Genomic DNA, 21,675 nt, shown 5'->3' on the forward strand with positions numbered 1-21,675 from the left:
CTTGTCGAGGGTAGGTGCCACCTGTAAAACATCTTATACAAATTCTCTTTATACACAGTTGACATTGTCATTTTATAATTTTGAGACCACAGTTTTTGCCATACCTCTAAACCAATCCTATGTCCAAAGTTTTCCCCCCAAGCAATCATTGTTTCTTTAACTTGTTTTTCTTCCAATTTTACCTCTAATAAATATCCATATAATTTTCTAATTAAATTATCATCTGTACCTGTTAAAATTTTATCTAAATTGGTCAAATTATTATAAAAGCCTTCTGTCTTGGAATCTTTATCATATCTGGGGTGTATTTGCAAATAGGAAAACCAATTCATTTTTATACCTTGTGTTTCTAATTCTTGCATATTTTTAAGCTCACCCTTTTCATTCAACAATTCACTGTATCTAACAATTTGTTTCTTTCTAAATGTTATTGAGTATGAGAATGCCTCGATAGTTGATAACCAGACTGGAATTTTTAACTGGTGTTTTTTCTTAATCCTTTCCCAATTTAATAGCAAGGCCTCTCTTATAAAATGTCTTCTAAAATACCCCTGTGTTTTGGTTTCCCTATACCATAAAAAGGCATGCCATCCCAATAACAAATCATGTCCTTCCAGAGTCAATATTCTAGTATTTCTTAACGTTATCCGTTCCTTAATCCACATCAAATTTCTTGCTTGATAGTATAGTTCCCAATTGGGCAATCCAAACCCTCCTCGTATTCTAGGGTCTTACAATAGTTTTAATTTTATCCTCGCTTTTTTACCCGGCCAAATATATTTCAACACTATTTTATTCAATTCTTCAAAATATCCTTTCCCCAGTCTAATTGGGATTGTCTGGAACAAATATAAGATTCTAGGCAGTATATTATCTTAATCGTTGATATTCTCCCTATCAATGATAGTTGTAAATTCTCCCATTTTGCCAAATCTGTCACAATCTGTTGTTTGAGTTTATTATAATTATTCTCTTTGAGTGTACTACATCTTGCTGTTAAATATATTCCCAAATATTTAACCTTGTTTGTGACCTGCATCTCTGATCATTCCGCCAATTCTACTTTTTGTTTTATTAACATGTTTTTGTCAAAATCTTCCTTCTTTTTATTTATTTTTAATCCTGCAACTTTTCCATATTCTTCTATCTTGCCTATCAGTATAGTTATTGATTCTAATGGATCTTCAAGAATAAAAACCAGGTCATTCGCAAATGCTTGTAATTTATATTCTTCCTTTTGGATTTTCATACCTTTTATTTTTTCTTCTTCTCTAACATTTCTGTTTAACACTTCCAGTGTTAATACAAACAACAGAGGTGACAGCGGGCAACCTTGTCTTGTTCCTTTTTTTATTTGGATCGATTCTGTCAATTCTCCATTTATCATTACTTTGGCTTTTTGTTTATAATATATCGCTTCTATAGCCTGAATAAACTTTCTACCAAAGCCCATCTGTTCCAGTTGTAGTAACATAAAATGCCAGTTCACATTATTAAAAGCTTTCTGTGCATCAAGAAATATCAAAGTCATTTGCTTTTCGGGATGGGCCTCATATTATTCCAGGGTGTCCAGGATTATCCTCATATTATCTTTAATCTGTCATTTTGGCAGAAATCCATTTTGATCAGAATGTATAAAATGATTTAAATATCTTTTGAGTCTTTCTGCCAATATTAAAGCAAAAATTTTATAATCTTGAGTTTAACAAAGATATAGGTCTGTAGTTCTTAATTTGCTGCAAGTCGGTATCCTCCTTTGGAATAAGTGTAATATAGGCCTCTGACCATGTTTTAGGTAATTTCTTCTTTAACATCACTTCATTCATAACTTCTAGTAGTGGGAGACTCAACGACTCCTGAAATTTCTCTGGTAACCCATCCAGGCCCAGTGCCTTCCCATTTTTTTGTTTTTTGAGTGCTTCGGTTAATTCCATTATTGTTATATTTCCTTCTAGCATCATTTCAGTGTCTTTGGGAATCTGAGGTAAGTTCGCTTTCTGCAAATATTGCTTGACACTTTCCTCCTCTATACTCTCTTGCTCGTATAATTTTCAACAATAATCTTGTACAATTTTTTTCTTCTCTTCATTCCCATATCTGGCCTGACCTTGGTCATCCACTATCCATATTATTTTCCGTGATTCTTTCTCTTTTTTCAATTTATATACTAACCATCTACCTGGTTTGTTGGCATTTTCAAAATAATTCTGTTTCGCACCTCTGATTTTTTGCGCTAAGTCCTCTTTTTCTATTAGACACATTTTAAGTTTAATGAATTCCATTTTTGTTTTGATATCCTTTTTATCTGGAGATTTCTGTAATTCTTCCTCAAGTTTTTTGTGGTTAATTTCTAATGTTTTGTAGGCTTGTCTTTTCTTAGCATTTCTTTTCATTATATAGTTATCAGACCTCTTGATAGGCCTTCATTGTATTCCACAATTTTGTAATGATGTATCTTCTTTTTTATTTTCCTTAAAGAAAAAAGTCAGTTCCTTCTCCATTTTCTGTACAAATTCCTTGTCTTTTAGTACTGTAGTGTTTAGGTTCCATCTAGTTCTTCTCCTTTGTCCTTTCTATTTCATCGTCATAGGGTTGTGATCTGCCCAGATGTTGGTTTCTATGTCAATTTCTTCTATATTAGAAGTCAATTTCTCCATAAAAAAGTTTTATTTTTACAATCATGTCAAACATCTCATTCAATGTACAGTTATATACAATTAGTCGGGCCTGCCCAGTCACCCCCCCCCCTTTTTAACACTCTTCCCTCTTCTACCTTCTACTTTCCAGACCTTCCTCTCCTTCTCTTATCTACATCCTCTCCTCCCTCCACCCTACACCTTCCTTCTCCCTCTTCTACCCCTCTTCCTTCCTCTTCTCCTCTTTCCTACCTCCTACTCTCTCTTTTCTCCCTCCCCACCGTTCTAAAATGGTAACTGGGCAGACCCGACCCTACATTAATTATATTTATACATCTTCAATAATCCCTGTACATTAACCATCACTCCATCTCTAGCCTCAACCCCCCAATTCCCCTCCCCCTTACCCCCCACCCCCCACCCTGACTTCCCAGAACAAAATGCAGGGTATCAAAACTAACAATCATAATCTAAAATAATTCCTAAATTATAATCTCTAGTCTCTCCACACTTAATCACACTCTCAATTCCCCTCTCCTTCAGAAATATATCTAATACAAAATATTTCCTAAATTTACTCATATGCTATTTGATATTTTTTTATCTGATACTTATTTTGAATATAATCAATCCACATTTTCCATTCTAACATATATTTTTCTTGCGTATAGTCTTTCAAATAAGCAGAGATTTTTGCCATTTCTGCCATATTTGATACTTTAAGTGTCCATTCTTCAAATGTAGGTAATTCTTCTTTCTTCCAATATTGAGCAATCAAAAGTCTTGCGGCTGTTATTAAGTTCAAAATCAATTTAGTCTCTATAGCTGTACAATCCATAATTATTCCTAGTAAAAAGAACTGCGGGGTAAACTTAATCTTCTTTTTCAAAATATTCTGCATAATCCACCATACTTTAATCCAAAATGCTTTAACTTTTTTACAAGTCCACCATATATGGTAATAAGTGGCATCTTCACAATCGCATCTCCAACATTTAGCCTGTACATTAGGATACATACATGACAATTTTTTGGGGTCTAAATGCCATCTATAAACATCTTATAAAAATTTTCTCTCATATTTTGCGCTTGTGTAAATTTAACATTCCTCACCCAAATTCTTTCCCAAGTTTCCAACATTATTGGTTGCTGAAACTTTTGTGCCCACTTAATCATACAATCCTTAACCAATTCAGTCTCTGAGTCTATTTCTACTAATACATTATACAACCTCTTAATATGCTGTTGGCCTTGATCTATCATTTGTTTTAACAAATTATCCTCAATTTGCTTAACACCTATTTTTTGATCTAATTTCCATCTATCTTGTAATTGTCCATATTGGAACCATGTATAATTTTTCTCTTCTTCCCCCATCTTTTCTCTAGATTTTAATTGTAATTCCCCCTTTTCCATCCAAAGAAGTTCTTTATAGGTAACTACCTCCATCTTTTGATATATATTTATATTTTCTATCATGTGTCTCGGGATTGCCCATATTGGAATCTTTCCATCTAATTTATATTGATATTTCCTCCAAACCCTCAATAATGCATTTCTAATTATATTATTTTTAAATATTTTATCTACTTTCTTATCATATAATAAATAGACATGCCACCCATATAACAAACCATAACCTTCTATATTCAAAACTCTTTCCTCAGTTAAATTAATCCAATCAGTAATTAAGGATAAGACAACTGCCTCATAATACAATTTTAAATTAGGCATTTTAAGACCCCCCCTTTCCCTTGTATCCTGCATTATTTTTAATTTTATTCTTGGTTTTTTGCCCATCCATACAAATTTACTAATCCCCTTTTGCCATTCCTGTAATTTAATATCATTCTTAAGCACCGGTATCATTTGAAACAAAAATAAAAACCTGGGCAAAACATTCATTTTTATAGCCGCTATTCTTCCCAGCAAAGATAGTTGTAACTTCTTCCAACTCTCCATTTCTTTCCATACCTTCTGCCACAATACCTCATAATTATTTTTGTATAATTTAACATTTGAAGCTGTAATATATATTCCTAAATATTTAACCTTTTTAACAATTTCAAAACCTGTAGTTCTTTCTAACTCTTCTTTTTGTTGTATATTCATATTTTTAGTTATCATCTTTGTCTTTTGCTGATTCACCTTAAATCCAGATACTTTGCCATACTGACCAATTATATCTTTTAAACCAGTTACTGAGTATATTGGTTGAGATACAGTAACAACCAGGTCATCTGCAAAAGCTCTTAATCTGTAATCTTGATGTTTAACTCTAATTCCCTTTATTCGGTCGGAACCACGTATTTTATTCAAAAGAATTTCTAAAGTTAAAATAAAAAGTAATGGGGACAAGGGACATCCCTGTCTCGTCTCTTTCCCAATTTTAAAAGTTTCTGTTAACCCACCATTTACTATTATTTGTGCTGTTTGCTTCTGATATATTGCTTTAATTGCATGGATAAAATAATCCCCAAATTGCATTTTTTCTATTACTTTAAACAAAAACTGCCAATCCAATCTATCAAAAGCTTTTTCAGCATCCAAAAAAAGGAATGCCGCTGATACTTGGTTGTTTCGTTCCAAATATTCAAGTAAATTTACGATTTGCCTCACATTATATCTCATCTGCCTACCCTTAATAAATCCTGACTGATCATTATGAATTATTTGATTCATCACTGGCATTAATCTATTAGCAAGTATCTTGGTAAATATCTTGTAATCAATATTTAGAAGTGATATAGGCCTATAATTCTCTGCTTTAATACCATCTTGATCTTCCTTCGGTATTAATGAAATAAAGGCTGTCCTCCATGAAGGGGGAACATCTCCTCCCATTTGAATTTTATTAAATAACTCTTTAAGTGGTTCAACCATCTCTTTTGTAAATTTTTATAATAAACAGCTGTTAAACCATCTGTACCTGGTGCTTTACCGATTTTAAGTTGTTTAATTGCTAACAAAATTTCCTCTGAAGTAATTAATTGATTCAGTTCTTCTCTTTGATTTTCTGTAAGCTCACAAATATTTTGTTGTTGTAAATATCTTTCTATCTCTGTATCATCAATCATATCCCTAGAATATAACTTACTATAATACTCTAAAAATGCTTTTTTAATCAAGTTCTTTTGATAAACTTCCTTACCCCTATATTCTATTTTATCAATCATTCGTGATTTCTGTTTTTTCCTTATTAAATAGGCAAGCCATCTTCCTGGCTTATTGGCATTATTAAACGTATTATGTTTTACATATTGTAAATTAATTGCTACTTGATCTGCCATCAACATATTGAACTGACCTCTTAATATATTTATTAATTCTTTTATTTTACTATTTCCTGGGCTATTTATCAATAATTGTTCTTTCTTTTTAATTTCCTCTTCCAGTTCCTTTTTCTTTTTCTGCAATTTATTTTTGTATTTAATATTCATTTGTATAAGATTTCCTCTCATATAAGCCTTGCTGGCGTCCCAAATCATCTCTATAGATGTATCTTTTTCATATTCATAATAAAAAATTCTTTCATTTGCTTTTTACATTTTGTTCATATTTAAACAAATTCTCATTCAACCTCCATGATCCCCCAGCCTCCTTTTCCCGATCAAATTCAATCCAAACCAGACTATGATCAGATAGAGTTCTTGAACAAATCTTAGTCCTCTTCACTCTAGAATACAAATAATTAGTAATCAAAATAAAATCAATCCTCGAAAATGATTGGTGCCTGTCAGAAAAGAAGGTAAAATCCCTCTCTTCTGTATTATGTTCTCTCCAAATATCTCTTAATTCCTCCATCATTTCAAAAAAAGCCTTTGGTAATTTCGCCCGGCTTGATATCTTCCTTAAACTTTTTTTGTCTTTTTGAGTATCCAACACACCATTCCAATCACCCATTAATATATATGATTTATAATCCCAAAATACTATTCTTTTATGTAAAAACTTGAAAAAGTTTTCTTGTTGATTCAGAGCATAAACTCCTATTAATAATGTCTTCTTTCCCTCCAACAAAAGTTCAATAGCAATGTATCTTCCTTGCTTATCCACCTCAATTAATTTTGCTGATATATCCTTCTTTATATATATAACTAAACCATTTTTTTTCTCCAAAGAGGAGGCAACAAAATGTACTCCCAGTTTTGAATTTATCAAATATTTCTGGTCTAAAGATCTAATATGTGTTTCTTGTAAACAGGTAATGTCATTTTTAAATTGTTTCAAATAGTGAAATACTTTCCTTCTCTTCTGCGGTGAATTCAAACCATTAACATTCCAAGATAATAGTTTAATTGCCATTATCGGCCAAAGGAAACTTTTGGAACACTAGCCGCAGATCACATTTTGCTTTAGGCCTTGCTCCTCCCACTGTTTCCGTTGTAGTAGTTGCCAGTTGTTGTTGTGCCTTCATCTCTTGTTCCTTGCGTTAGCAGCAGCTCTTGTCAGCCTTTGTTCTTTTGAGTCTGAATCCGTCGTAGGTATTTCCAACACTTGTAGTAAATCTTCTTCCATCACAATCTGTTCTTGTACCTGCTTCACTTCTCTTTCCTTCACTTCAGTCTCCCTTCTTCTAGCTTCCAATGGAGGAGGACTTCCACCTTTTAATGCCTCAACATAAAATTCTCTTGCTTTTCCAACTGTATTGAGACGATGTACTTTCCCTGCATAATATACTATTATACCAGTTGGAATATCCCATCTATATTCAATCTGACGTTTTTTAAGTTCATTCACCAGGAAGGCAAATTCCTTCCTAGCCCTTAACATTTTTGGTGGAATTTCCTTTAATATTAAAATATCTTGACCAGCAATCTGAATCTTCTCCCCCTTATATGAGGCTTGCAAAATCTGATTTCTCACTGTTCTATTTGTAAAATAAATAACAACATCCCTTGGCAACTTTTTTTGCCTTGCTATCCAAGAGTTCACACGATATATTTTATCAATTTGATAAGCCACATCTGCTGGACGAGCTGCTAATATCTCAGCAAATACTTCAGAAAAAATTTCCCTTAAATTCTCTTCTTTATTCTCTTTCAGACCACGGATTCTTAGAGCAAATTTCATATTTCTATATTGTATCAAAACTATTTCATCATCTGTTTTTTCCATTTTACTTTGAAATTCAGCCATTTTATTTTCTAATTTTGAATTATGTTGCTTAATTTCTTCAACTTCCTCTTCTAATAAAATCACGTTTGTTGCCAAACTTTGTACTGCAATTACAAATCCTTCCTTAACTTCTTTATTTCCCACTTGAATTTCTGATATCTGCTCTTTCATTTCAGACATCTCATCAGTTATTACTTTAAATTTTTCTTGCATAAAGTCTTTTAAATTCTCTTGTACCGCCTCTAAATTCAATGTTCTAGTCTCTGCTGTATGAGCTGGAGAGGCACCAGCTGATGAAATTCCAGAGCCCTTTGTTACAGTAGACTTTAATTGTTTGGCTGCCATCTTCTATAAAATTATTTATTTATTTCCAACTTAATATTCACTTTAAATCTTCTTAACCTCTGAGAAACACAGTCTTTTAAAGCAATATTTAAAAATCTCCCCTAGATTCTATCAGCAGGCAGCAAAGAGTTAAAGAGTTAAAGTAGCAAATAACATGCAATTTACCAGCAGCAGACGGCACGCTAAAAGTATCACTTTCGCTTTCCACTCGTTAACTTGTTAACAATTCGCCTCCATTTTCTTGCTGTTTTCAAGCTTGTTACAAAGTAACGGGGAATTGGCTTGGCTACTTGCATAAAGTTCTCCCACTTTCGTTCTGTCCGGTATAATCCTTTATTGTCCAAAATAAATCTCGGCGTTTGGTCGTGGTGATTGGTTCCGCCAAAGCAGAAAAATCCTCGGATCTGGAGCACTTCGGGTTGCTGGAGGGAACTTAACCCTTCAAACCCCTTTTTTCTCAGGGGCTTTAGGGAAATTCAACCTCTGCCCTCAGCTCACCATCTCTTCCTCTCCCGAAGAGAGGGTATTTTGAACCGCTGGGCAGCAGATTTAAGCTGTCCTAGCGATTCCACATAATCCAGAGGTTGGTGATCGTAAAGATCACCGCCATCACCTATGGTGCCAAACAGGAAGTCTCCTATATTAGAAGTCAATTTCATTGTCAACCATATTATATCTATTCTAGACCATGATAAATGTCTATTTGAGTAAAAAGTATATTGTCTATTTTCTGTATTTCTTTCTCTCCATACACTTTTTAAGTTTATTTCCTCTATAATTCTAAAAAAGGATTTCAGAAGCATCTTTCTGCTTTGTTTCGTTGCCTTTTGTGTTCTATAGTCAAATTTCTAATCAACTATACCATTAAAGACTCCCATCATACAAATATTTTATAGTCCAAATCAATTATTTTTGTGTGTAATTTTCTGTAGAAATCTTCTTGGTTGTCGTTTGGAGCATATATTGCTATTAAAAGTATTTTCATATTATTATCTATTATTTCCACCATCAAAATTCTACCATTTTCATCTGTATATACTTGCTTTGTCATAATTGTGTCTCTTATATATAAAACTATTCCTCTTTTCTTACATTGTGGCAATGAGGTGAACATTTTCCCCAGTTTTGGCTGTATCAACAATTGTTCATGTTGCTTTTTAATGTGTACTTCTTGTAGACAAATTATATCAAATTTTAATTTCTCTAATTTGTGGAACGTTTTTCTTCTTTTGATAACTGAATTAAGTCCATTTATGTTTATCGTTATCAATTTTTTCTCTTCCATATTCATACTTTGTAGTTGGGGTTTATAGCTCTAGTCGATCTTGATTCACATTGTATTTTAACTTCCACCTTGCCACCCACATTGCCTTCTTCTTTTTCAGTCATCGTTATCAGTTCTGTTTCTTGTAGTTCAACCAATGTGACTTCTCCATTTGTCTCCATTTCTTTCTCTTTGAAATATTCAGCACAGAATGCTCTGGCTTTATCTATTGAATCTATCCTATATTTTTGTTGTTGCCATGTGATCACCAAGCCTTCTTGTGCCAGCCATCTGTAATTCATGCCTTTCTGCAATAATATTTTGGTCAAAAGATATTCTCATCTCTCTCACTCTTCTCGGAATTTGCCTCAAAACCATGATTTCCTTGTGTTTATATTTAAGTGTTTTATCTTTTGCAACCTGTAATATTTGCGCTTTAATTGACTTTTTGGTGAATCTTATTCAGGTTATTCCTCATTGCATATCTTGTATATACTTTAAATACCTTGTCCATCCCCTCCATCATCTTTTCTTTACTAATTTCTAAGGCTTCTGCTAAAATTTCCACTATTTTCTCTGCCAAGTTTTCTCCCTTCTCTTTTTCTGTGTTTTGAAATCTAAGATAAAATTCTGCTCTGTCCATCTCCTATCCAATATTCCGCTCTTATCTCGTTCAACCTCATCTAATCTGCTGTTGATATCTCTATTTTTTATCTCTTTGCTCTTTTCTTTCCTCAACTTTTTGAAGTCTATCCTCATATTTTTGCATCATTTGGTGTATATTTTCCACCTTTTTATCTGTTTTTTCTGTTCTTTGCTCAATTTTTTCTGTTCTTTGCTCAATTTTTTCTGATCTCTGTTCAGTATTTTCCATTTCTGTTTGTAATTTTTGGATTCCTTGCCAAATAATTTGTAATGTTACTTCTTAGTCCTTCTCCTGTTGAAGCATCATTTGTATCGACCTTTGACTTCCTTATGGTGACGAAGAAGGGGTTGATGTGGCCAAACCAAATGTTGTTCCTTTTTTGCTCATTATGATGATATTCAGTTTTTTCTATACCTTAATCCACTTGTATATTTAAAAAAGGAAAAAAATATATAAAGAAAGCTTCTCCCAAGTATCAAAAAAGGAAAGAGTCAAGGTAAAACAAAAAAAAAAGCCTCAAAAATAAAAATAGGGATAAAAAAGGAAAAAGAACTAATGAAAAAATCTTCAGACTCTTGTATGTCTTCATCTAATTAATCAAATTAATCCAAAAGAAGAGAAGAGAGAGAGAGAGAAAAAGAAAAAAATTAACCACTTTTGCTGTTTTCAGTCAAAGAGGTCTATAAAGAAAAAAGAAAAGAAAAAAAAGAGAGGAGAGGGAGGGTAAGGAGAAAGTCCCTTTTATTAATTCTCCAATATTATTTGCAGCTCTCTTTCCAGAGTCACTGCAGTCTTCTCAAACAATTCTTTTCACTTTCAGACTCCTATTGCTGATAGTTCCCAGAAGAGCACCTGAATAAACTAACTTGCAAAGTGTCTTTGATGCTCACCCTAACTATCTTATCTGAAACGAGCATAGAGTCCTTGAGAAGTATAAAGTTACAATTTTCTTGCACCAGGGGAAAAAAAAAAGAAACAATATTTCCAATCCATTAGATGGCAGTGTTGCTTAATTTTTCTCTACTTTCCCTCCTTGATCTCCATTACAAAAAGTAAAGGAAAAAAGATTTTAATACAAAGCCAAAAAAAGGAAAAGAGAAAAAAAATTTCCCCCAAAAAAGCACTAAGAATTTTAAATTCAACGAGAGGACACTGAAGGTTTTCAATTCAGTCCAGTCCAGCTTTACAAACAAAGTCAGCCATAGGCATCCACCAAGGCAAATTTTTTTTTAAAAAAGCAAGGAAAAAAAACTACTTCTGAAACAGTCTTAATTCCGCCGCTCAACTTCTTTTATTCTCAATTTTAACCTTCTTTTTTGTCTCAGGGTGATTTCTAAAACTTTTTAATGAAAAGATCTTCCTTTCAATTTCTTCCGTTCCGGAGCTGTCCCAACTTCAGCAGCTTCTATGGCTGGATCTTCTTCACCGGAAAAAAGGACTTCTCCTGGATCAACTAGGGACTTTGCAGTGTCCCTGGGATCGTCAGGATGTGCCCTTCTCAATCACTGTCTCTATGGGACAGTGAGGTCCAATAGGGACCGTCCAGGTAAGAAGATATCGACGACAATCCTGGAGCTTCCAGGTCGCCCGTCGTATCGTCGTAACGTCAGCTCTGCTCTCAAGCTCCATCTCACTTGCGGTTGGAATCACAGTGCATAACTTCCCACTTCAAGCCGCTCAAAACATTCCGGGAGACCAGTCAACGATTGGCTTTGTGATGGAGACAACAGATTCTAGTCTTGAGAGTTTCCCAAAGCTGGCACATCTCTCCATTCTGGCTCGTGGGGAGACTTGAGTGGGCTGGAAGCAGCATGATATTCAGGTGGTCTTTCTTCCAGTCCCATCTCTGTAGTTGGATTAGACTGGCAACTTTTCCTGGAATCCAACTCCTTGACCTGAATGCTTAGCCTTCGTGTCATCTCTGCAGCTTCAAGGGCTCGCACCCCTTCCTCAGAAGGAGAATACGGAGTCTTGATGCATCCTTCAGTATCGATCCCCATGGCTCCCTCAGCAATCCCTTCTGTGCCGTTATATATTATATTTATATTTATATTATAATATATATATGTCAGTATTCTGGAAAACTCCAACTCCAATTAAAAACTTCAAGACAGGCATCTTCTCAAAGTTCCCATTTATCAGAGTAGGTATACTGACACATCTAGGAAAACCTGAATCTGAGAGTTCCAGGTTTTTTCTCAGAAAATCAGAATCCCAAATCCAGCCCCTGCACCTCTCAATCCATTCCCTCACTCCTCAGTCAATCACATGCTCCAATCACCATCCATCCCAACTTGAGCCACCATTCCAACCACTCCTCCTCCAGATGCAGGAACACCATGACCTTGACCAAAAAGAAGAATGCTATTATGTCTAACTACAATCCCTCTACTAAATCCCCCCCTCTCCTACTTTCCCAAGCACAAGAAGGTGGCAGCATGGAAGCTTCTGGTGTTAATATGGCTTTCAAAGCTGACACTTATATTGGATGCATGTGTAAAAATCAAGCTAGGACTTATTTTCTGAGTAGGTCGTATTTTCAGGGAAACACTGTAATAGTTTGTGGCCACTTAAAAGACTGAGAATAAACCAGGCTCAGTTTATCCCATGCTTGCATTTAATAAGGGTGTCCACAGACAACAGTACAGCAAAATTGTCAAAATGATGACTTTGATAGTTGATCAGAGCTCCTCTGTCTTGTGCAACAGCTTTAGAATAGAATAGAATAGAATAGAATAGAATAGAATAGAATAGAATAGAATAGAATAGAATAGAATAGAATAGAATTTTTTATTGGCCAAGTGTGATTGAACACACAAGGAATTTGTCTTGGTGCATATGCTCTCAGTATGCATAAAAGAAAAGATCAAGGTACAACATTTACAACACAATTGATGGTCAATATATCAATATAAATCATAAGGATTGCCAGCAACAAAGTTACAGTCATACAGTCATAAGTGGAAGGAGATTGGTGATGGGAACGATGAGAAGATTAATAGTAGTGCAGATTTAGTAAATAGTGTTGAAGGTGTTGATAGTATTGAAGGAATTATTTGTTTAGCAGAGTGATGACCTTTGGGGAAAAACTGTTCTTGTGTCTAGTTGTTCTGGTGTGCAGTGCTCTATAGCGTCGTTTTGAGGGTAGGAGTTGAAACAGTTTATGTCCTGGATGTGAGGGATCTATAAGTATTTTCACGGCCCTCTTCTTGATTCGTGCAGTATATAGGTCCCCAATGGAAGGCAGGTTGGTAGCAATTATTTTTTCTGCAGTTCTAATTATCCTATGAAGTCTGTGTCTTTCTTGTTGGGTTGCAGAACCGAACCAAACCGTTATAGAGGTGCAAATGACAGACTCAATAATTCCTCTGTAGAACTGAATCAGCAGCTCCTTGGGCAGTTTGAGCTTACTCAGTTGGCGCAGAAAGAACATTCTTTGTTGTCCTTTTTTGATGATGTTTTTGATGTTAGCTGTCCATTTTAGATCTTGCGATATGATAGAACCTAGAAATTTAAAGGTTTCTACTGTTGATACTGTGTTGTCTAGTATTGTGAGAGGTGGAAGTATGGAAGGGTTTCTCCTAAAGTCTACCACCATTTCTACGGTTTTGAGTGTGTTCAATTCCAGATTGTTTTGGTTGTACCACAAGGCTAGCATTGGAAATGGCTGTTTTCAACACACAAGGAGGGGATACTTTCCCAAGAGCTCACAATTAAAGAATACCAATGTGCCATTTGTTAAGTGCACATCAAAGTGGAGGGTGGAGAAGCCTGGAGGGGGGCTAGTGATAGAATAGGCCCTCTAAGCCTCCCTGACCCACTAAGATACCTCATACTTCTCCTTCTCTTCCTGCCACAGGGACTCACCTTGCAAGCATCTATCTCCTTTCTGCTGCTGTTTCTTTGTCTTTGAGGAAGTAGAGGAGAGTTGGCTTGGAAATGCTTTTTGTGCCGAGAATGGATGCTTCTGGGTGCCATAATATCTTGCAGGTTCAGGCACCCATCCTCTTTTGCAGAAAGACAGGGACCCAGAAACTTACATTCTCAGTGCAAAAAGTATTTGTGGTGCCAGTCTCCTTCTTCCCTCACCACCACCACCCCTGAACTACTTTTGAAGTAGCCACACAGAAATGCCCCGTCATGCTATTCTCAAAGATATACAAACCTTGGGGAATGGCACACTTACTCCACTGAAAGCCAAATCTGGCCTTAGATTCTGCCTCAGTTTACCTTCTCAATAACCAAGTGAATCGGAAGATCATTTAAAAGCAGTTTATTAGCATACCCTGCTGAAGTGGAATCTCTTTATGAAAAAAGAAAAAGAGAACCTCAAGCCTCAAGTTTCACTTCTTTTTATAATTAACAGAACAAAGAAAATGGAAGAGGAAAGTTGATTGGATAGGATAAAAATAACCTCCCCTTTGCATAGGAAACCTGTTACATGTAGTCAACATTCTACATATTTGTATCCCATATCACACATGTTTATTTTCAGCACAACAACAACCTATGAGGTGAGGTGAGCTGAGAGACTGACTGGCCCAAGGTCACTCAGCTGGCTTTCATAGCTAAGGTGTCACTTGAATTCATGGTCTCCTGCTTTCTAGTCTGGTACCTTAACAATTAGAACAAACTAGCATCTAACAGTAGTATTGGAATACTACAGTTTGAAAATCAATATCCCAAATATATAGTTTAGGTGGCTCCTGACATTTTTAAGCCCTAATGGACAGAAGCTTTCCAGAGGACTGGAGGTTTTTATTAGCTTTTGTTAGTCGAGTTGATTTGCAACTCAAGTTGATTTGCAACTCAAGGAGAAAAAGAAATTCGACCAGACTTAAGTACCCATAGAAACCAAACCTGTCTCTAATTGTAAAACAACATTCTTGGTGTATCTTGGAACTACAAGTATTGTTCCTATAAATTTGGACTGTACAGCTTTCAGGATATTAAACTTTTTAAAAATGCAATTTCGAATGCCATAAAGAAGCTGGCAAGAAAAACCATGCAAACAACAGGAATAAAATGTTCCTACTTTGAGCAGAATTTAAGACAGCTAGGGAGCTTTGCTGGGCCATGCTTGCCTGATAAGAAAAATATGCACGCCAAGATTAGGAAGCCTTGAACTGCACCCCCAAGATATTTATAAGAATATGCTTTGTTTTTCTGCACTTAATTTGCCATTTATATAACCTACTTTTGTATTGTCAAACAGTAACACTTTAGCTTTTTGATAATTTACTATAAGTTGTTCTTTTAGGCAAAAGGAACCCCAAAATCTGATTCTTGTACAGGCACTGAATTTATATTCGTAATGATAGGTTATATTTTTCCAAAATTTAGTTAAAATGGGTGTCTGCTGTGGTAGAATTTATGAACACAAATCATCCTGGGGCTGAATGAATTATATTGAACATTAATGTTAAAGTTAAAACTGACGAGCTTCCGGTGGCTCCGCTTTGTTAATGGCGGTCTATTTTAGCCCGCCAGTTCTGTGTGATTCTGTAGAGCTGTTTAGACAGAGTTAATCTGCTGTCAACAGCTTGTAAATCTCTACCCTTGGGCAAAGAGGGGGAGGTGAGCATTCGGGCTGAAGTAGAGCCCCCAAGGAAAGCCCCAGGAAGATTTCTGGTGGTTTGTTGGGAATGCTCCTTCTATAGCTCGAAAAAAGCTCCGGAATCCAGAACGCTTCTGCAAATGGCAGAACAAAACGCAGCGTCCATCTCCGTGACTGATGGATTACTGAAGGATTGTTAACACGGACAGGGCCGAAAACAGAAGTGCTGGCATTTGATTGTAAGATGATTTTAACTCCCTGACAGAGAAGGTATTCGTATTCAAGAGAGGAGATGATGAAAGATGGCGTTTTGTGTATTGAAAGTGAAAGCTAAGCTAAGCAAAAGCTAAGGAAATGCTTATTATAATTGCTGGCGTGGAACCTTTAAGAAGAATATAACAAGATATTTTTTTTAAAAAAATGGAATTTTTTTTAAAATCTCTTTTTTAATTATCTTTTTCTTACAGTGTTTAAGAAGAAAAGCTTATTGAAATTATTTTTTTCTTTTTTTCTCTTTTCTTCTTCTTCTTGGTATTACTTAGTTTTAAAATGGCCTTTAAGCAAAGAGATTTAACCACTTCTAAAATACTGGAAGTTTCTTCACTTCAGATACGGAAATTGAAAGAAGACATTAAAGACAGTCTAAGGAATTTTTTACAGGAGCTTATGGAGGCTCATCTTTCAGAAATAGATCAAAAATTTAATGAAATGGAGAAAGAAATACTGGATTTTAAAGATATGGTGGAAGAGCAGAGGAGGGAGATGAAAAAATTAAAGGAATCAATTACCCCATTATTGTTATCTAGTATTCAGACAGAAGAAAGATTGGAAGAACTTAACCAAATTAATTTAGATTTGCAAAGGAAAATAGATGAAGTTCAAATTAATTTGAATTTAGAAAATAAAATAGATGATATTCAGGTTAAGGTAGATAAGTCAGATGAAGAAAGAGTTATATTACAATATAAATTAATGGAATATGCTATAAGGGTAAGGGGTTTAAGAGAATATAAAGAGGAAAATTTGAAAGAGATTTTTATTCAGGCCTTTGCTCATATAGAGGGAGTGGAACCAGAAGATTTTGAAGTTAATATTGAAAAAATTTATCGTGTTAATTCTTGGTTGGCAAGGCAGAAGTGTTTACCGAGAGATGTGGTTATTTATTTTACAAATAAGAAGATTAGGTATGGAATTTTGCAAGCATTTTATAAAAATAAATTTCAAATATTAGGACAAGATATAATAATGATGAAGGAAATTCCTCCTAAAATGTTAAGAAAGAGAAAAGAATTTGCCTTTTTAGTGGATGAGCTTAAGAAACATCAGATATATTTTAGATGGGAGGTTCCAGCTGGTTTAACAGTGAATTATAAAGGAAGAAAGTATTTTCTCAATACAGTTTGTAAAGCAGATTTCTACACTAATGTATTAAAGATTGGGAACTCTTTATTAATAGATGTTAAGTTGAATGGTGAATAGATGGTGGAAAATGTGTAAGACAGAAGAAGGGGAAGGAGAATGTTTAATTCTATTATATATGATTATGATTAATTTTTGTAAATGATTTATTTTGGATATAAAGGTGTAATTTTAGGGGTACTATTTGATATATTTCAGGTATAAAGGAATAGGAAGATGGAATATTGTTTAACTTTGGAGGATAGATAGTAAAATTTAGGAATTTGGTTTAAATATTATATTTAAGAGATGGATGTAATGTTATATGGCTAATTAGAATTTAATTGTTATAATAGATATATTTTGGATAAGTTATAGGTGTAATTTTAATAATGTTATTTGATATAAGCAAGGTAAAGTGAAGATTTTAATTATTATAATTGATATATTGGATATTTGTAATATTATTTGATGTATATAAATGTCAAATGTGAAAAGATGGACTATTGTTTACCCTTGAAGGTTGGACAGAAAAATTTAAGAAATTAAGTTGGAAATATGAACTATTTTTAAGAGACTGCTTAAGGAAGAAAGACATTTTAGAAGAACCCTTGGTGAATATTGGAAGATGGAACGTTGTTTTGATATTGATTGATGAAGGTTGGATATTAAAAACTATGTACTTTATTGAAGAACAAACACTAACACAATCGGAAATTTCTGAGAACTCTAGGAGTGGAATGGTCTGATATATAATGGATTGGAAGAAATGTATTTTCTTTGTTTCTGGAAGGGGAGTTGAGGTTTTAAGGAGTGACTATGGATTATGATTTGTGTTATATTTTAATTTTTGTTGTTAGTTTTATACCCTGTATTTGGTTCTGGGAAGTCCCAGGGGGTGGGGGGAGGGAGGGGGAGGGAGGGGGAGGGGGGATGAGGGTAGAAAATGGATTGATGGTTAATATAGAGATGATTGAAGATGTATAATTAATGTAAGATCGGAGCTGCCTGGCTACCATTTCAGAATGATAGGAAGGAAGGAAGTAGAAGAGAGAAGTAGGTAGGAAAGAGAAGAGGAGGAAGAGGAAAGGAAGGAAGAGGGATAGAAGTGGGAGAAGAAAGGAGTAGGGAGGAAGGAGGAGAGGATGTAGATAAGAGAGGGGGAGGATGGTTGTGGAAAGTAGAAGAAGGTAGAGAAGGGAAGAGAGTTAAAGGAAGGGAGTGGTGACCGGGCAGGTCCGATTAATTGTATATGATGGTACATTAAATAGGTTATTGGATATGAATGTTAAAATAAAACTTTTTTTTAAAAAAACTGACACAGTTTCTATTTGACAAGGGCAATTTTTAAACACAGTTATTAAATTATATATTATATATTGCTGTTGGCAAATTACAGTTTTTGTCTTTCACAGGTTACATCCCAGAGAAACTTTGAAATTGATTATGCTCACAACTGTTTCCTTAAGGATGGGAAACCATTCCGCTACATTTCAGGCAGCATCCATTATGCCCGGATTCCCCGTTTCTACTGGAAGGACCGTCTCTTGAAGATGAAAATGGCAGGCCTTGATGCTGTTCAAATGTAAGTAAGACTGAAACTCTCAGACCCCTGAAGACCGGAATTCACCTGAGGTTTATGGTTTCAGTCATTGAAAATGTAGCATCATGAGATGATCAGAAATGTCAAATGTTTGCAGTTCAGGTAACAATTATTTTCTTCAATAAAGAATACCCAGAGGATATATTTTGTGGTCTATATCAGAGGTCCCCAACCCCCGTCTGTGGACCAGCACTGGACCATGGCATGCCAGCAACTGGGCTGTGCAAACAACAAAGGCCCATCCATGGGATGCAGATAGCACACAAAACCACATCCTCTCCAGTCCTTGGAAAAACTTTCTCCCAGGTGAAACTGGTCCCAGGTGCCCAAAAGGTTGGGAGCTACTAGTCTATATAATGCATTTGTTTATTTTATTCAGGAATACATTTTATTTAGGAACATGCTTTTGGTAAACCAAAATCAGTTTTTAACAGATTAATAGAGTTAGAAGGGACCTTGTAGGTTTTTCTTGAAAGCCTCCAGTGATGAAGCTCCAACAACTTCCAAAGGCAAGCTGTTCCATTGGTTGATTGTTCTCACTGTCAGAAAATTTCTTCTTATTTCTAGGTTGAAACTCTCCTTGGTTAGTTTCTATCCATTATTCCTTGTCTGGCCTTCAGGGGCCTTGGAAAATAGCCTGACCCCTTCCTCTCCTTCCTCTTCCTCAGATATTGGAACACTGCTATCATGTCTCCCCTGGTTCTTCTCTTCACTAGACTAGTCATGCCCAGTTCTTGTAACCGTTCTTCATATGTTTTAGTCTCCAGTCTCCTAATCATCCTGGCTGCTCTTCTCTGCACTTTTTCTTAAGTCTCAATATCTTTTTTATAGTGTGGTGACCAAAACATCCTCCAGTTTTGGTCACCACACTAGTATTCTAGGTGTGGTCTTACTAAGGCTTTATAGAGTGGTATTAGTACCTCACTTGATCTTGATTGTATCTCTCTGTTAATACAATTTAGGATTGCATTGGCTTTTTTGGCTGCCGCTGCACACTGCTGGCTCATATTTAACTGGTTGTCCACTAAGACTACAAGATCCCTCTCACACTTATTGCTATTAAATCTGGTTTCACTAGTCTATAAGTGTACTTTTGGTTTTTCAAGCCTAAATATAAGACTTCTCTCTACATTGAATTCCATTCTGTTAGATAGGGCCCAGTGTTCAAGTCTGTCAAGATCTATCTGGATCTTGAACCTATCATCTAGGGTGTTAGCTATTCCTGCCAGCTTAGTATTACCTGCAAATTTGGTAAGCTCCCCTTCTATTCCCTCATCTAAGTCATTTATGAATCTATTTTCAAGAATACTGGGCCGAAGACGGAACCTTGTTGTACCCCAATGCTTACTTTCCTCCATGTAGACGTAGGCCCATTTGTTGTGTATGATTTGTCAGCCAGTTATGAATCCATCTGGTGGTGATGCTATCTATTCCACTTTTTTCTAGCTTGCCAAGAAGTCGGTTGTCGAATACCTTGCTGAAGTCTAAGTATATTGTATCCACAGTATTTCTTGGTTTACTAGTTTAGATTGGTTTGGTATGATCTATTTTTAACAAACCCATGCTGTCTTCTAGTTATTCCTTTACTCATTTCTAGGTATTGGCAGATCTGTTTTTTTTATTATCTTTTCCAGTGTCTTTCCGGGTATTGATGTTAGGCTGATTGGTCTGTAGTTTCCTGGGTCTGTTTTTTCCCCCATTTTTGAAGATAGGAATCACATCAGCTCTTTTCCAGTCCTCTGGTAGTTCCCCTGTGCTCCAGGATTTTTGAAAGATATTGTTGTGACCCAGGTTCCTGGACTCGGACTCCTGGAGGAGGATGATTCAGAGAGTGAGGAGGAGGAGTTGGCAAGGCCTGCTTCCCCTGGGCCCTCTCCCTCCCTGGCACTGTCCCAGGAGGAGGAGGAGGGGCTGACAAGGCCTGATTCCCCCGGGCCTTCTTCTAATTTGGCAACGCCCCAAGAACAACCTTGGCTCAATGCAAGACTGTGCAGACGTGACCGGCACGCGCAGCAGCAGAAGCTTTGGGACAAGCTCAGGGAATGATGAGTCATGGAGTGACACCCACAGGGGATAAAAGCAAGAGGCGGAGCTTCTTGGCTTTTTGTGTTGGACAAAGAAGTGAATTTGCATGGGCAAACTGTTTCATGGATGGAAGAATCTGTTTGTGAGTGACTCTTGCTTTATCTATAATTTTCTAGTTATCTCCAGAGATTTTAGCAGGCGCAGGGGGAGACGTGGCCAGAATATCTCTGTGCCAGAAGGAATCCATCCAAGTGTAAATAAACTTGAAGAAGGCCTTTGACTGACTTTTTGTTGGGATTGTTGGGAGGGGATGACATCTGCCAGTTCCTTTAGAACTTGGGGATGTAATCCATCAGGTCCTGGTGATTTGTATTCATCAAGATCAGACAGGTGTTCTCTTACTATTTTTTTGCTTATTTTAACTTTATTTCTAGTCTGTCTTTTATAGTTATGTTTTTGGTACGTTGGGCTATAGTTTCTTTTTGTGTGAAGACTGATGCAAAGAATGAGTTAAGCAGCTCTGCATTCTCTGCTGCCTGTAACTTCCTTGCAGTCTTCTCTCTCTAGTGAACCAGCTGTTTCTTTGATTGTTTTCTTGTTATTTATATGAAACTTTTAAAAACTATCTTTGACTTTCATTGCAAGTCTTTGTTCATTCTGAGCTTTTGCTTCCTGATTTCGTCTTTGCAGATTCTGGCTATCTGTTGATATTTTGCCTTAGTTGTGTGTCCCTCTTTCCATTTTTTGTACTTGTCCTTTTTGTCTTTCAATTTGTCAGAGAGATATTTATGCAGCCATGCCGGCTTCTTTTTGGATTTCTTGTTTTTCTTTTTCAGTGGTATTGTGGTGAGTTGGGCTTTTATGATCATATTTTTCAGAGTTTCCCAAGATTCGTGAGTTGTTTTCCCCTTTAGGATTTTCATCCAAGGAATCTTTCCCAAGTTCCCTCCTGTACCTTTTGGACAACAAAGTTGTCAACTAGGTTTGTCAGGAACCTATTCAGTTTCTCATTTGGTGCGGAATTAGTTCTTCAATTGATGTCAGGGTAATTGAAGACCCCCATTACTATTGTAGTGTTTTTCC

At 35.7% G+C, this 21,675-nt stretch overlaps 1 protein-coding gene across 3 annotated transcripts in view; it reads left to right on the forward strand.

Annotated features, from left to right (window-relative positions):
- GLB1 (galactosidase beta 1) overlaps nucleotides 1-21,675 on the forward strand; it is a 210,845-nt gene that overhangs the window by 60,588 nt on the left and 128,582 nt on the right. For all 3 annotated transcript variants that reach the window (XM_058183979.1, XM_058183980.1, XM_058183978.1), the window contains exon 2: nucleotides 18,380-18,549. In XM_058183979.1, coding sequence (XP_058039962.1) covers nucleotides 18,380-18,549 — 170 coding nt within the window. The remainder of the gene's footprint in view (nucleotides 1-18,379; nucleotides 18,550-21,675) is intronic.

The sequence above is a fragment of the Ahaetulla prasina genome, chromosome 4 (assembly GCF_028640845.1).
Source record: "Ahaetulla prasina isolate Xishuangbanna chromosome 4, ASM2864084v1, whole genome shotgun sequence".
Classification (NCBI taxonomy): Eukaryota; Metazoa; Chordata; class Lepidosauria; order Squamata; family Colubridae; genus Ahaetulla; species Ahaetulla prasina.